Source organism: Colletotrichum chrysophilum (assembly GCF_026319265.1).
Source record: "Colletotrichum chrysophilum strain AFK26 chromosome Unknown scaffold_54, whole genome shotgun sequence".
Taxonomy (NCBI): domain Eukaryota; kingdom Fungi; phylum Ascomycota; class Sordariomycetes; order Glomerellales; family Glomerellaceae; genus Colletotrichum; species Colletotrichum chrysophilum.
In genome coordinates, this window is record NW_026517341.1 from 243,942 (window position 1) to 261,032 (window position 17,091).

Consider the following 17,091-nt stretch of genomic DNA (forward strand, 5'->3'; position numbering starts at 1 on the left):
CAAACTCATTTGAGACCTTCTTGTTCTTCTTTCCTGCTGAAACATCGAAATCAGCCGGCTCAAGATGCCAGTGTTAAGAAATCAAGAAGACATAGATACCGCCATGGTCATGGTGGACGGCGAGAAAGCACAGAAAGTATCTGACATTAGCAGTCACAACTCAGATAAGAATGATCCGGAGGAACTTCAGATGGATCACGGTGTCGTCGCCTGGCTTCAAGTCTTGGGAAGTTGGATTCTTTTTGCCAACACATGGTAAGACAATAAACCCTCTATACATATTCAGCTCCAACGCCAACTTTCAAGTACGCTGACAACATCAGGGGTCTCTCCAACTCTTTTGGCGTCTTCCAGGCATACTACTCCACGAACCTCCTGCCCGACACCAACCCTTCGACGATCGCATGGATTGGATCTATCCAAATCTTCCTCATGATGCTGATCGGGGTCTGCGCAGGCTGGCTGCTTGACGCGGGTTATCTCCGCTTCATCCTCGTCTGCGGCACCGCCATGACGTCCCTAGGTCTATTCATGCTCAGCTTGTGTACGAAGTACTGGCAGATTCTGCTGGCGCAGGCCTTCTGCGTGGGAATCGGGAGTGGGCTGTTGGGATTGACCTGCGTTGCCGTGATTCCGCTGTACTTCCAGAAGCGAAGGATGATCGCGACGGGGATCGCGGCTACAGGAAGCAGCTTGGGTAGGTGCACTCATGGCATTAGCGATGCTCGTCGTCTTACTTTGATTTAGCTGGCATCGTGTATCCCATTGTGGAAAGACGTCTCATCGCCTCTATTGGCTTTCCTTGGGCCGTCCGAGTGTTTGCCTTCATCGTCACGGCAAGTCTCCTGGTATGCATCGCCGTAATGCGTCTTCGGCCAAACCGCAAGCGTCGCGGTGCTCTCTTCCGACTGAAGCAATTCCATGACATCCCCTATGTAACCTTTTGCATCGGTAGGTCTCTCTCACAGGATCCCACCCCAACACCACCCCTAACACATGCCAGCCTTCGCCCTGATGATCGGTTCCGTATACATCCCCTTCTTCTACGTGGATGCCTACGCCATCCGTCTGGGCGTCGACGAGTCCACGTCCTTCTACATCCTCAGCGCGATGAACGCAGCCAGCCTCTTTGGGCGTCTCGCGCCCAACTGGCTTGCCGACAAATACGGCGGCATCAGCATCATGATGCCCTGCTGCCTTGGATCTGCCGTCGTCTTATTTCTCCTGCGCTTCGCGCATGACATGCCTGGTCTGATCGCGGTGTCCGTCGTCTACGGGTTCGTGTCCGGGGGCATGGTCTCGTTGCCGCCGGCCACGATTGCCAACCTGACGGACGACACGGCCGACTATGGGACGAGGATGGGCATGGGGTACACGATTGCGAGTATCGGAGCGCTGATCGGTAACCCCATCGGAGGTGCTGCGCAACGGCGTCGGGGAGATTCGGTTGCGGATGTTCAAAGAGAGTTTCAAGGGACCTGGATCTTTGCTGGAGGGTTCATGTTAGCGGCTGTTGTTTCGATGGTCTTTTCAAAGTATTTGAGAGTAGGGTCCGTCTTGCAAGGGAAGTGCTGAGGCTTTGAGTGCTCTCTGTCTGCAGCAATAACACTAGGTCGCGAGTGGCTTCTTAAGACTAAGAAATATGTAGCATCGAGCTTGAAAACAATGATGACAGAAACATCAACAAGCATCTGAAGCTGGAAGAATTTTTGTTATTCTACACTGTGTCCGGTCAAGACAGTACCAAAGGACTTGCCCAATTTCAGGGGTAATGCCCGAGCTTCCGTGAGCTCGCTATCGGCGACCTGCCCTCTTCAAGCTCAAAGAACAATAACTGTTTCGGAATAGCAACAGTCATTCTAGAAAGATTGAAGGTGAGAAACTTCTCCACCGACTTCACAAAAATAGCAGGTCCTTGAGACGAGCGTCGCACAAAAGAAGAGTTCCGATGGACACAACTGGCATTTTCAATGTTCTAACGACGACGACGATAAGGTGATGATTTGATACCCCTGAACCCAAGTAGACGAAAGTCATGAAGTTGGGTAAACGATGGCTCTTGAACAGAAACCGCTTCGTCGCGAACATGGTTATTCCAGGCATTCGAAGACAACATTGGGCCAAAGTTACGATTGAATCTTACAACAAGTCGTCAAACACTGCGCAAAGGCCGCCATTTCCCATCCCAGAGCCTCATCTCTTACACTTTATGAGCTCTCAAGACATTATGGCTGACCATCAAGTCCTCGCCGGACAAACCTAAACATCGGCTGCTGAACAAAAACTAGTCATATCACACACGCGGCTACAACAAGAGCCGGCGATGAAGGATTCATGGATGAATGACACAAGGCTTGCTTAGGGAGGAAAAAGGCAGTCATCGGCCTTAAAGCTCTATGTCTCTCATGTAAGACATAGGGTTTTGAAAAGGCTGTGATCTGACATGTCGCGACCTAAAATGAGGAAGCAACGTTGCAAACTTAATCTTCATCACCGTTGCTTCATTCAACATCCAAATGTGATTTCAGAGTCGAACGTTCGAACCGTATGCCTCACAGAAAGAGAGTCATAATGACACCACATTATGTCGACCTAAGCTAGATATCTCAAAAGCTCTCTGCGGCATCTATCACCAGGGCGTCCGAATGCTGAAGAAGAATTCAGGGGCGTATTCATGGCCACTTCGTGTGACAGCTACTGTCAGGAGAAAAGTACTGTCAGGAGAAAAGTGCAACTGCCACGCTCTCACACTCCTGACAACCAACGCGATTCTCGGCAAGTATCTCGGACTACCTCGTATTTCTCAGCTCTGGCACCTTTTGGACTATGGTTTGCATTGCAGATACTTCAGAGGGAAACGAGCAGTCGTCACCTGGGTACCGGAGGAACCGACTAATGACGAACCCCGTCGGCTCAGAACTTTCGGTCTTTGGGAAAATGCGCAGTCACATCGTCACCTGCCGCCCTGGAAAGGGGGAAGGGACTGGCCTAGTTAGTCTACCGGACAGATGTTGGTTGTCCAAAAGTTACGTCTAGCGTCAAAACATTTCTCATCACTCACAAATCACTTCATCAAGGGATTCCCCCAGCCGAATGCCCCAAAAGGGCCGACCAGAGGTGATTTGCAAAAGCGTTTCTTCACCGCTCCCAACTTCGAACCAACCACTTTCCCACCCTTACGGTATACACCGCACCTCACCGGAGCCCCTCCGATCCCTCACGGTCGTTCTGCAAGAACCAAAATCGCCACCGCGTTGCCCAGCCTCGCGACATCGCTGCGCCGCAGAAACCTCATTTCGCGGGAAAACGGATGGCGAGGCAGACCGCAAAGAAAGAGGGCGTGGGAGTGGAGATGTGTGCCCTGCACAAGCGAGTCACCCTTAAAAGGGAGGGGCTCGTGAAATGAACTCTCTCGCGCCGCTGTGCGGGTTTAAAAAAAAAAAAGGGCTTGCAGTCTCGTAGTTTACGGCGTGGTTCGGGGTCGATCGTCATCCGACGACGGCAGAGGACGGCGCGCTCGCCGAGATACTCGAGACTCGCTACCACGAAACTGATTTGCCATTTTTAGCCTTAGACCATTGTGTAAGTGGAAACGGTTGTCTCTGAAGATTCTGAGGTGATGCAACGCATCTCACCCATCGTCGGTTGAAGGCTATCCCAAACACTGAGCCGTATCATCAGGCGAAGGAATCATGTCCATAAAGCTTGGTTTATCCCACTGAGCATAAGTGATTCCCAAAGGAGCGTCCAGTATTGTGCATGGAACGACAGGTATTGGGCACTAGCGTGCGATTCAAACCCAAGGCCCGCAAGGGGGTGGAGGTGGAGGGCATTCCGGCTCCCCGGCACCAGGCCGTTGGAATACTCAATTACACTGCTTACTCGGAATTTGCAACTGCCATCATCTCCCTGAATAAGAAGGATGTTCTCGGGGCTGACGTTGCCTCGGCCACAAATTACCGAATGACCGATCTGCAATCCCTGAACGGAACGATATTTTGACCACCACTGCGGGGCATGCTCTGCACCGCTGGAGAAGTGCCTCGACGGCCTGTCGTCTGCAACATGATTCCGGAGAAGGCGAGTATTGGGAATCTCGGACCGGATTTTGCTTCAAGACGTCTGAGGTAGCGTTCTGTCCGTCGCACGCCGGAGGTGATACCGGATCGATCACCAGGCTTCGAGCGAACCGTGGTTATGGGCCCTGGGCCGGCCCCATATGTGATGTTTGCTTCCCGCCATGCATAACCGGAATATGTAGGTCGCTTCCGCGTGTCACATCGGTCACGTGGCGAGGGAAGCTCGCAACTTCGCCAGAGGCCGCTGGACCTCGTCGCAGATCTGCAAATGCTATGAAGAGGTCACCTGTTCCTCGTGGGCTATCCAATGCAGAGTGATCGTCTGGCGACTCCGGAGACTTCGAGAACCGCCTCGTGCCAGTTCCGTCGGACCTGACAGAAAGAGCGGTGCCGCCCCGCCGGATGCCTGTGTTCTGGAGCATTGCATCGTTGTGTTGCCTTACGATCCTAGCGGACCATGTCTTCTGCAACTCGCATCGGCGAAAGAGGATCGCAAAGGCAGAAAATTTATACAATGACTCTGGTGTAGCTACGACCGGTCTTGGGGAGGAGGTACGTAGTTCTGAAGCGATCATGTCCTTTTGAGCTCCGCTCAAGGAAGTGATCTGGAACATTGCAGAAAATGTTCAACCAGGACCAGCGCTGGGCGGCTAGCTTATTAAAGACCCAATAAAAGAAAAGCCAGGTCTTCACGACAGTGAGTGTAGGGGTTGGGTAACGGTGACGGAGGACCTTGACCGAGACAATGATCAGGCGCTTGTCCAGAGAACCAGCCTAAATGGGTCGCTTCGCTCGAGGAACCATTTTGAGACTATCAAACGGCAAGCTGCTTAGAAACGACAGTGATTGTCAGCGGCGCGCAATATTGCTGGATTGGAATGTTGGACAAGCCAAGTCTCGAAACCTGGGTACAAAATATCGAACGAATGAGAGTCTCTTTGGGTGGAGGAACTTGAGACGGAGGTTCATTTACACAAAGACGCGTTCTGCATGTCTGAGTTGAGTGAAAACGGGATGAATGCTTGCAAGCGCCGTTTGATGCAATAATTGTTGTTGGCAAGATGTCCGAAGAAGCGAAGAGGCATGCCGCTCCCCGAGAGTGTCGTCGCATTTCTGATTCTTGGTGATGTTGTTGCATATTTTCTTGCTTGCAGATAGCCGCATCTAGGCAAGCAAACAGCCCATTGGGCTTGATTTCAACACCCATCTGGGAACGGTTGTAAGCAACCCGGCTCCTGGGGAAGCTGCCGCGTCTCGGCCGGCGCAACTCATTGGACAGGGCCAACTTGCCATCTTGTGCCATTAGCTGCCGGACTACCCAATCGAGGGCGCGACCCAGCCATAGCTGACTGTTTTGGGGGCGAACTGGTGACCCATGACACCCTTGCTGAAGCGTATTCGTCGAGCTGTGAACAGGACGCAACATTTCTTCGCAGGATCTCGTGGCCAACAGGAACAACCAATCGGAAATCCATACAACGATCCTGTCGGATTCGAGTAAGTGGTCGCAAATGTCGATGAAGGCAAGGCAATGATAAGAGTGGTCAATCAGCCAGCGAGTCGGGGTGGCTCCGGAGACATTGCTGCGGCGGCGCACCGGTCGGTGGGTAAGATTAAGCTCCATCTCCATCTCGCATCTCGTGAAGAGCAGGGATATTTGACGGGGATGCGGAGCATGGGACGCAAGGGTCCGGCACATTTATGAAAGGTAAGTGCCGCGCGATGGCGCATGGGCGATTTGTGCGACGGTGAATCCCAGTGTTCCATCCCACCACCCAACGCACAGTTCAAGCCGCGGGAAGCTCAGGCCAGACTTAATCGCGTACTGATCGTGGTTAGCTGGGATGCGATTAATTATACAGGACGGTATCTCTGGATCAGTCGGAGGGTTGAGGGAGGCAAGGCCTGCCGCCGTTGAAAGCAAGCGAAGCGTTGGAAATTGCGCTGCTAGCCTCGCAGACCCAGTCGTTAATCCAGCGGAAAGGGGGCTCCTCAACAAGCCTGTCTAGTTATCGCGGCGACTTCCAGGGGCCAGAATAGGGGTTCCTGAACCCTAGAAGATTATGAAGGAATCAACGGCGGTAGCATGGAACTTTGGAAGCAGTGGAGCAGAGCCAGCGTCTCCGGGTTTGTATCCGTTTGTCGATCTCGCTCCGTCAGACGTTTTCTCCTGCCTTGAAATCGACGGCCGCTAGGGGCAGCTTAGGGAACGGCGAATGCTAGGCGTGTAGATCTGGGTCCAGCGTGACGGCCCGAAGACGTCAGGGCCGGAGTGCCAGGTTCTGATGCGAGGACAACCTAGAATGTGAGTTACCAGGTGGCGGTGGTACCGACTCAACCATTCGTACCGTCGCCTTCTTTGCTTGTTCATGGTTGCTTTTGAAGGTGACAGCGGCTAGCTTCCCAGCGCTTGGGTTGGGTCGTCACACCAGCGTAGTGTGAGGCGACGAGAGAGAGAGAAAAAAAAAAAAAAAAGCAGCTGCCGATCCGTATCAGACACACGGAAGTGCTGCGTGACCACAGATCTGCCTTGTCGATTCTCGTTGGGCAGTATCAGCAGAGTTGGATGGCGATGGCAAGTGACAGATGTGATCCATGGATGTCCATCTTTCGGTGGGTTCGGCGGTGCGGCGCGTGCGAGCACTTATCCGTGGAAGCCCAAGACAGAAAAGAAACAGGAATCGGGATCCAAGAACCTTGACCAGCGTGCCACGCGTATTCGACTCCGCGACCAAGGTGCTGGATCGCCAATAGGCTTGCGAACGATGTGGTGCGGTATCGGTATCGGTGGGCGGCGGCGACGGGGTGGTACCTAGGTCAGGTACGTATGGTGGTATGTAGGTGGTAGACATGGAGGCAGGTAACGCAAGGCATCCGAATCTCAATCTCATCGACCCGTCATGACGGACAAGCCGTATGCTCCTCACTTTTAGTGAAACGGAAGGGGGCGAGGGATGCGGAGTCTTTGTGCTGCCAATGTCCTGATATTTTGCAGCTTGCACGTTTGTGGTGAGAAAAAGAAGCCGAGGGTGGAAGCGAGCCTGTGCCGAAAAGGGGTCTGGTACGAATAGGAAACCGCGTCCAGGACCGGACAGGGAACAAGGCGGGTGGAAATGGCGGAGGGCGGACGGATGGCCCATGAGGTGGGCGATGGACCACGGCGGCCACGGTGAGTTGGGGGGGAGGACGGCGCGCTTCAGCCCGTGAGAAGGTGACATTGAAGTTGCTTCTCGCGAAGGGCCTGTCCATGCAGCCGTAGATGATGTACCCTGGGTTCTTCTTGGGGCAATGTCTCAGTGACAACTTCAGACGTGGATGCAGTGTCTTCGTATCGTGGAGGAATGGATGCGCATGCATGTTTGATGTGTTTATTGAGATTGCGTGGGCGTGCAGGAGAGATGGAACCAACCCAAGAGATTGGCGTGCCGCAGCATAAATTGAGGCAGCTAAGGTGCGTCCACGTCCAGTACGAAGTGGATACACGAGGCCCGGGTATTTGTTTGCTCCAGGAACGAACAAGACGCGGAGGTGAATGGAAGCCAACTGGAACCTGCCCGAAAGTGAAAGTGCAGTGCAAGTGTCGAGCCCGGGCAAGGAGGAAGTCCAGAACAGAACCTGACTTACCTTACCTGCCTTACCTGCCTTACCTAAGCGACCTACCTATTCGTAGTTGAAAGGTCGGAAGGCAGGCGACATGGCAATGTCTCGCACCTGCCGCTCATCGCTGCTGCCCCAGATGGATTCGGATTGGTGCATTCACTTTACTGGTGGTTGGTGGTCGCTGGTGGTGGCTGCCCCTGTCGGAGTCGTGAGTACCGGCTTCGACGTGGGGAGGCTCGGCATTTCCCCGGCTGCGATTGGCTGGCGATCATGTGTCTGGGGGTCGCGGCCGTGGTTCCCTCCATTTCTGCACAACACAACTCACCGCAGGATGCACTTCTCATGCAGGCACAAGCATGGCCGTCGTGATTGGCTGCTGGCTGACCATACAGTGCTTTGGTAACTGTGTTAGAGACATGGGATGCGATCAAAGTCAGTTTCGTTGCCGTCAAACCGCAGTGCCAATGTGTTTGGCCTGACGCCGACTGGAAACACGGGAACCCTATTCGGAACGGGGTGCATGTTGTCGGCGAAATGAGTTGATACGGTGTTCTAGCAGATCGCCATCTTGCGCAAACCTAGCTGCTTCAACGGGGTTCGATGCATTAGTACTGCTGTCAACAGGTGGGCAGTCATGGCCGTCATTATGTGTTCGTCTGATGGCAAGCCTCGAGGACGCTAGCGGTGTCAACAGTCAACTCAAGAGTCACGGACGGCAACTTCGCATTCTGGAAGAAAGGCACAGTCAGTTCGCGGCAGTTGCAACCGCGACCGCACTGTCCTGTCTGGTGGCCCAGTGCTAGGCTAGTCATGGCGCCTTCCCAGCAGCGATTGCCATGTCTAAGGCAATGCAGCCCAGCATATCCGGCAAGCGCGGTGGATTATTTTGTGCCTGTTTCCCAGCAACGCACGGGACGGTGACGGACTACTGCCACTACCTCACTTCAGTGTTTGGAGGTGGGAGGAGGCAAGCAGCAACTTAGCAAGGAGCGCGAGTGATCGGTGAGGTTTTCTGTTGGTGACAGGCAGGAACAGACTGGGGCCAACGCCTTTTCTTATTCGCCTGGCGTCGTTAGCCCTGCGCCAGTGCGCAGGAGCAGCCAGTGACAACCGGCGCCGTCCAGCTGACACTGTGCTAGCGCCACGTCTGTTTCTTTCCCCGTGCCACCTTCCCGTCCCTCCTTCCGCTTCGCCATGACCACACTACCTAATACCTATCTTATCTGGGCAAGTGCCTTGCTTCATACAAGGTAGGAATTGTTTGTCGATGCGAGTTGCGACTGCCTGTTTCCCGACTTTCAAATAGATCTTGCAGAAAGTGGAAGGATATGCCTGCCGTGACCGAGGTTGCCTCAGCAGTGGACGCAGGGCGACGCAAAACAATATCAAGCTGCAGCAAGTGGGAAAGCAAAGTTTGAACGAGGCCCATCTCCATCTGCATCCGCTGCTTCCTGGTAATTTCCTCATATTCGCACCTCTCCGATTCCTACTCCCGCCGTTTATTACAGTGTCTGGCGCAAGTCACTCAAAGCCATCCACTTTTAATAAGTTTGCCGTCAGAAAAGACGATACCCGAAATACCTACGTGGTTCTGGCGTACGACCACCCAAGGTTGACTTCTTCGTAAGTAAGGTACGGAAATGGAGCACCATGCCACCGCTTTCCTTCCGTTCCATTGCTCAAGTCAACTTGCCCCTTTTCTCATCACCTCCACGTCTTGCCTCCTCTCCCCTCGGCCCCGAGGCCCGTCGCCTGTCGCCTGTCGCCCATGCGTTGCCCCCCCTGCTGTGTCCGTAAAAGGCGCTGCTAAAGACTCCAGTCTCCGGTCTGTAGAGCCAAAGCTCCTGCTGCTCCTGCTCAAATATCCGTCGAGGATCCCCGTCCCGCTGTGGGCTGTGGACTTTCTCCAGCGGCGGTGTCCAGGACCATCGTCGTAGCCGACCACATTATTTCGTGACCCGGCCGCGGATGGTCGCGAGGACGGAAAGAGGAATGTGAAAAAAAAAGGGAAAAAAGTCTGGAGAGACGGACCCAATTTTATATATAGGGATTACCTACTTTACGGGTACGGTTCTGGAGTCGTACCCTGCTCTGGCCTGGGCCTTTTGGCATGGGCGTCGACAAGGGACCGGCATGGCATGGACATGGCATTTTGCCTACGGTACGGTCCAGCACCTACGGGTCTTGCCTGCGGGTTATTACTTTGCCCTCCTCGGAGACGATGGGCGATGGGGCGCATTTGGAAAACCCTTGAAGGCTACTGGAGACGCGACACCCAGCAAGCAGAGCAAAGAGCGGTGGTCACGGCCATGTCCATCCACGACCATGGGTGGTGGTGCAGAATGTTGACCGTTCTTTTGCCTCGCTCCTCATCTCAGTAAGTATTCAGACCCTCAGTACCTTACTCCGAAGGGTACGGATACTCCCTCCTCCATACAGATTTACGGGCACATGGCAAAACAGTCCTGGCAGGCTCGCACGCGGCAAGACGACACGAGACGACACGAGACGAGACGGCCCTTCCCTTCCCTATTCCCGCCGCCCACCGCCCACCCGGCAACAACAGTTTCGATAGTCGGCCTTATCTCACCGCACACGGGTATTCCCTGACGAGGCCTGCCTGCCCTGGGTAAGGTACTTGGGTAACACGGTAAAAGTACCTTTCCTACTATTCGCAAGGTGCATACCTGCCACTGCTACTTTGCACCCTGGCCGAGGCACTTGGCTTGTACAGGGCAACGCAACCACGACGAGCCAACAACAGCAACGACGACAACAGCAGAAATCAAAGAGTCAGTTGGCGTCCAAGCTAGCGACAACAGGGTCAGTGCCAGCGTCAACTCGCGGCTCCTTCTCGCATCAACAGCCCAACTCTCTTTTATCGACACAGGGCCGACAGACACAGAGTAAGAGAGTCTGGACGCGCAGATACGACGTACTGGCGACCGCAAAACCTTGCTTTCCCGCCGTTCGATGCAGCCGGCTGGCGAGCTGCCATCCCAGTCTGGAAGAAGTCGTTTCTGTATCTGCATCTGCATGGTGCATCCATTCATCGCGGAGCCGACTGCTGATCGCCGTTCTTCTCCCAGGCAGCGTGAGCCGCATGCGCGTTTCCTAGGCACTCTCGAGAGTGTCGAGAGGGTGGCCACCTGATTCTCCGTCCCATCATTTTCATCCACGCATCGGGTCAACGGTCCTAGGGCAGAAGCAGAGGCAAAAAGAGAGACAGTAGACACAGAGTACCTTGCGCGGTGTCGCACCCGCACCCGCCCCGGCGCCGGAGCCAGACCAAAGCCAAAGCCAACCCCCGTCGACAGGTTCATCAGAGTCCACAGTCCACACGAATAACAAACCCTGACAATGACTGACCGCACTGGACTGAGCTAAGAGAAAGGGAACTGGAGCCTGTGCAATCCGACTGGTTGCAAGTCCTGGTCTTCCGGGACCCCCAATTCCTAATATTTTCAATACTCTGACCAACTGAGGACGGCGGCAGGGCCAGAGTATGCAGAGTTCGTTCGCCAGTCGGAAAGCGGTGCAAGACGGTGCTTGGTTTGTTGTTCTTGTTGCTGCAGTTGCTGCAGGCCATCTGCGCCCAGACGAATTAAATCATACAACTGCTACAGCATCCGTGCTTCTGATACCTCATCAAGGGTACCTGAAGTGGCTACCTTGGTCTGCACAGACTGAACGGGAGTCAGTTCCTCTGGATAGCTGTCGGCGGGAGTGACACGCACACGCACACGCACACGCCTCAGATCGCCTTTCGCACAAGCATAGATACCGTGCTATCGACTAGTAGATGCAGGATACCTTGGTAGGTCCCGCTGCCAGTGCTGCCACGGGTTGTCGTTCCTGTCCATGCACACTGTAAGATACGGATGCTCCAGGCCTTCTATCCATCTAGCTGCGCTACCCGGCGCCGTTGACATACTTGTCAAGGTACCTTACCTACCTAGGTCTCCTAAAGGTGACATTCTGTCAATTCCATGACAGGGCATCGGCTGAGGTGAGGTGATTGATGCTGGACATGGACGGCCCGCATTCGCAAGGCCCAGCACCTCTCTTACCGCTGTATTTCTGCTGTGCTGGGCAGTCAGTCATCCAGGCCAGGCAGTTCCGGCCCTGGCCCCCGGGCTCCCTGGGCCCCCTCCCCTCCCCTCCCCTCTAGTGGAGGTTCCAATGCTCTGATGAAGATGAAGAAGAAGCCCTTGTCATTCTCAGCGAAAGTGTCCTTTCTTTCCTTCCATTTCCCTTCCGTAGCCCCCCCGCCCCGTCCTTCTGTCTGCCAAAAGCCCACCGTCTTTCTCGCCGTACCCTGTCTTACCCGTCCGCATCCCAAATGATCCCTCCCTCCCCCTCCCCTGGCTGACCTTCCATGGGGGATTGGATTTGGGGCCTGTCCTGCCTGTCTCCCAGCGCCCTCTTCGTCTTCTCGTCGCCTTCTGCCGTTGCCACACCCCTTCTCCTGGGACCCCGTTGGCTGGCCCGTCCAAGGTGGGCCCCCAGTCATCAGCTGCGTCCGCTGTCCACTCTTGTTCCATCGTCGTGGGTGAGGGAACCATAGTACTGCCGTTTAAAAAAAATAAAATAAAAAAAAAGCTCCCCTTTTTAGCCTCCTCACTCCAGCTTCTTTTTTTTTTGCTGCAACAATTTTTCCCTCTCCTGCTGCCCTTTCCCTTTCCCTCATTAACCTCCCTCCCCTCCCTCCTCTCATCCTCGACATCCTATTGAGCATTTTCAGCCTCAACAACGGGCGTCATCACTGCCTGTCCTAATCACCACGCCTACAACATCCTCTTCCCCCTCCCTCTCTCCCCCTTCCCCCCCAATCCGAAAAGGTGCACCACCCTTGGATCGCGTGTCTGCGACTGCGACTTTGCTATTGCGACTAGTCTCTCACCTGCTGGCACTGGCAACCGGCACTGACTGCCAAACACAAAAAACCTGCGCTGCGTCTTCGGCGGAGAAACGAGCGAGCGAGAAGAGGGACCAAGAAGAAAAAAAAAGCGCCAGCCCGACTGCGCCCGTCCCGCAGCAGTAGCAGCCCAGCCCGCCACATACCACACTTCCAAATCCCTCCCACGCCCTCCTGTGTGTGTGTGCCTTTACTTCCGTCGCCCACGCCCCTACATAACATCCGCCACGGCATTTTGTTCTGGTCCAGTTCTGTCCCGTCACAGCGTGCGACTGTCGGCTACTTGCATCTTCCCATTTTTTGAGACCCAACTCTTGGGGGGCCCTTTTTTACCCACGAACAAGAGCGACCCGAACGGATCGAAAACGAACGGCCGCCGCCGCCGCCCTGAAGAACCTTGTTGCGACTTGGAGGCCATTTTTTCCTTCCCTCTCTCCCTCTTGTTGCATCAAACGGCGTCTATCCGGTGATCCCCAACCTGCTGCATCACCAGACGAACCAAGGAAAGGGAAAGAAAAAGGAGACCAAGAGGACGACCACCACCATACCTCGTCCCCTCCACGTCACTTTTCTCGCTTGCGGGCTCTGCATCTGCTGCCGCCCCTAGCCCTCCTGCGCCCTCCCTCCACTTCTGCAATTTTCTCCCTTTCCACTCCCAACGGTACGAGCCGGTTGCTGGATCTCAACCCAGTAACTGCCAACCACGGGGACAAGAGCTCCATCACGACAACAATGAGCCAGCAACACGACATGTATCTCGACTACTCAACCCCCGCCAATCGCTCCCCGAGCTCATCGAGGGGCTACGGCGGCAGCTTCCAGTCCGGCTTGTCCCTGCCCCGCCAGGCACAACGCCCCTTCGACAACGGCCTGGGCTCTTCCGCCCTCTTCCCCTCCGACCGTCTCGGTTACAACCCCAGAGCGATGGATCAGATGTCTGCCAACGGAATGCCGGGAGGATACATGCTGGACAACAACCAGGCGGCCTGGAGTTACAACGCCGGCGGTGTCGCGACTGTCAACGGTGCCATCAACGGTGCCAACAGGCAGAGGAGCGTAAACCGCCGTGCCGCTCTCCCTACGGTAAGTTTCATCAACCACGGCCGCTCTATGCGTCCCGACGTAATCTGACATTTCGTAGAATTGGACCGATCAGGGCCTTGGTATGCAGAACTCGTACGGCTCCAGCCTCAACGGCGGTATGTCCAACGGCCTGCGTTACGACGGCCACGCCGATATGCGACCCAGCTCGCAGACCGAGGAGCAGCTCATTCCCACCGCGATCGTAATCAAGAACATCCCTTTCGCCGTTCGCAAGGAGACTCTCGCTGCCGTCATGATGGACATGCATCTTCCCCAACCCTATGCTTTCAACTACCACTTCGACAATGGCGTCTTCCGTGGCTTGGCATTTGCCAACTTCCAGTCGCCCGAGGATACCAAAATTGTGATTGAGGCCATGAACGGCATGGAGGTGCACGGCCGGAAGCTCAGGGTCGAGTACAAGAAGATGCTGCCCGAGGCCGAGCGCGAGCGCATCGAGCGTGAAAAGAGGGAGCGACGCGGCCAGCTCGAGGAGCAGCACCGCGCCCCCATGCTGCACCAGCAGCCTTCTCTCCAGACGTTGAACAGCATGTCCAGCAACAGCAACCGCAGTGCGCTCGGTACGTCGCCTCTCACGAGCCATACGGTGTCGCACGCTAATGTTGCGACAGGAGACGTGAACCTGAACGACCCTGAGACGCTCGAGTTCTACACCGAACTCACTCTGTTCAAGCGTGACAGCAGCCGGGAGATTCTCATCTTCCCTGCTTCCGTCTCCCCTGAGCAGCGTCGCCAGATTCACATCTTGGCTCACAACATGGGACTCGAGCACAACTCCATCGGAGAGGCCGATTCGCGACAGATCCACATTCTCAAGCGTCCTCAGCCGTCACCCACAACCCAGAACCACCTGCCTGCCGTTGGATTGGATTACCACAAGAAGGGCCTGAGCAGAGCTGCCACGTTTGATTTCGCCGCTGATCGGGAGGCTCGCAGCGCAAGCACCAACTACTCCCATGCCATCGGCCGTCAGGGCCCGACCCTTGAGCTTCCCGGCAGCCCCGATGGCAGCGGCCTGGCCAACCTGCGTGCCGCCAAGAGCTTCGCCGACCTGCGATCATTCAGCCCTAGCCCGTCTGCGTCTTCCTCGAGCTACCTGACGGCCATGAACGGCATCGGCAACATCCCCCAGTCTGGCAACCCGGGTGCTCGCTTCGGCGACTACAACGGCGGTGTCAACCAGACCGGCGCTCTCGCGACCCCCAACCTCACCCCTACTTCCGGCACAGTCGGCACCCCTGGAACCGACAGCAGCCTGCTCAGCTCCCTCGGTGGCTTGAACCTGGGATCCTATGACGCCTCAGCTCACACGCAGGCGCGCAGCACGCCCGGTGCTATCGGCAGCCAGCGTCCTGGCGCCAACGGCTCGAGCCGCAACGCTCCCGACAGACAGCCCCGGGGCCCCGAGTGGGAGCCCTCCGCCGGGTTCAACGGACGCAACCGCTCCAACGGCCACATGCAGCGTGGTAGCGGTGAGTTTTTCTGCCCGTGATGCTTGACACGAGCTTGAGGCTAAACAGCAACAGACTCCTCCGACAACGCTCCCCGTGCTGGCAGCGCGTCTCGATTCCACTAGACAAGAACCCTAATTTCCTCGCCGAGACTGCCACGACAACCACTACAATGAGGACACGATTCATGACTCGCGACGTATAGACCACTACAAACGACATTCGACGAGTTCACCCAGCCCCCCCACAGCTCGGTTATCGGCAACCCTGTGTTATTCATGCCATTTGTCTTTCATTATGGACACTCTCCCACCCATACTGCTTATAATGATGATTTGTTGGACACGAGCCTTTGGCAGCGTCATGATGTTTCGCTCGGCCGTCTCGGATTTGGTGGATAGAAGATTCCTACGTCGCGGCGGCATCCTTCGTTGGATTCACGTCACCCGCCCGGCAACGGAAACCTCGGCTCATCGCTGTTTTCACGACCAGAGAAGGATGAACGGAAAAGAAACCTGGATACAAGAAAAAAAAACACTTGATATGGGCAACCATTTCGACATGGCACGGCGCCCATGGCGGTCCCCTATACCCCTCTCCCTGTTTCCCCGCCATACCTCCTTTCATGGCGCGCGGAAGCATATGAACCACCTTTGACGATGAATACGCTGTTACGACCTTTTTATGTCTAGATAGCTGTACCAGCATGCTCGACAAAAACCGTTTTTTGGATGACGAGACCATGCTTCGGCGACCATGACTATACCCACCTAATATCGCGGTCCGGCATCATTTTCACACACACCATTGACGACTGAGGATGGATGTTTCAAGCCTCTCATGGGCTCATCTCACGGCCAAGTTTTTCGATTGAGCCTCTACCCAAAGTACCAAAAACCCAGGAGCGGGTCATTGAAGAAAAGGAAAAAAAGTTTGATCTGATTCTGGGCGTTTTTTCTTCTCATATTTGGCATTTTCTTGTTTTCAATTTCAGGTCCCATTTTTTCCGCATCGATCTTCTCTCAGACTTGACTGAGCCTCCCAGCCTGAGCCTGGCTCTTATGGGATGGCACTCTAAGAGAAACTTTGATTGGGAAATTGGCGTTGAGGCTGCATTGGGGCTGCTTGGTCGTGTTCTATTTACTCGGGTCTTTATAGGGACCTTGTTAGAGTTTGCTGCTTTTTGTTATTTCCGTCGGATCTTTTTGATATGCATTTGCGAGCATCGAGGTTGGATGACAGGACGAGATCAGCGAATGATCATTTGTGGATGTCTTCGGAAGACAAATGGGAGAGACGAGATGAGAGATGGCAGAAATGCGAGGACGGCCAGACCTGTTTTGTAATGTGCATTGGCACAGAGAGCGAGAGAGAGAGATAATACGATGACAGAGGATGATTGTATGGAGAGCCGCACACACTGGGCCGCTGTGCCGTTTTGCGCGTTGTCAAATATACTGCGTTTGATTTCATATCTGAGGTCCTAGTCATAAGTGAATGAATGAATGTGTATGCTGCTTTTCTGGAAACGAAGCTGTCTCACTGGTGACTGGTGGCTGACTGGTCCGAGTATTCGGCCGCCGTACTTTGACCTCACGGCGTTTTGTGAGACGTGGACCTTCTCGGCCCCCAAACGTGTCAATGTTCAACCACACAAAGATTCTGTCTTTGAACCGGGCACGTTTCGCACCACCTCGGCGGTGAGGGATGTCTTTGATGAACCAACATGTCGGAGCCTAGGTCGGAAGAAATCCATGCTGTGTTCTGATCGGGTGAGGATGAGATGTGAGAACTCGTTGGGTTAAATACATGTTTGGTCTTTCCCATCCTGTCATGGACTCTGGAAGACGACAACAAGCGGGGTTGGTTTGATCGTTCGGTTTGTTCGACAGTCACTGGATGTGTATGGCACTCATCCCATTGGGAGGACTCATTCACC

General features: G+C 54.8%; 2 protein-coding genes across 2 annotated transcripts; both read left to right on the forward strand.

Annotated features, from left to right (window-relative positions):
• Positions 1 to 103: 103 nt before the first annotated feature.
• COL26b_006997 (uncharacterized protein) lies at positions 104 to 1,575 on the forward strand (the record flags this gene model as incomplete). Its single annotated transcript, XM_053179805.1, has 5 exons — positions 104 to 255; positions 287 to 305; positions 355 to 697; positions 748 to 951; positions 1,004 to 1,575. The coding sequence occupies 5 exons, from the start codon at positions 104 to 106 to the stop codon at positions 1,573 to 1,575; spliced, it is 1,290 nt and encodes a 429-aa protein (XP_053036305.1).
• An 11,754-nt stretch (positions 1,576 to 13,329) lies between these two features.
• Positions 13,330 to 15,277, forward strand: COL26b_006998 (uncharacterized protein; the record flags this gene model as incomplete). Its single annotated transcript, XM_053179806.1, has 4 exons — positions 13,330 to 13,680; positions 13,739 to 14,261; positions 14,313 to 15,173; positions 15,228 to 15,277. 4 exons carry the CDS (start codon positions 13,330 to 13,332, stop codon positions 15,275 to 15,277), a joined length of 1,785 nt encoding a protein of 594 aa, XP_053036306.1.
• Positions 15,278 to 17,091: the final 1,814 nt, after the last annotated feature.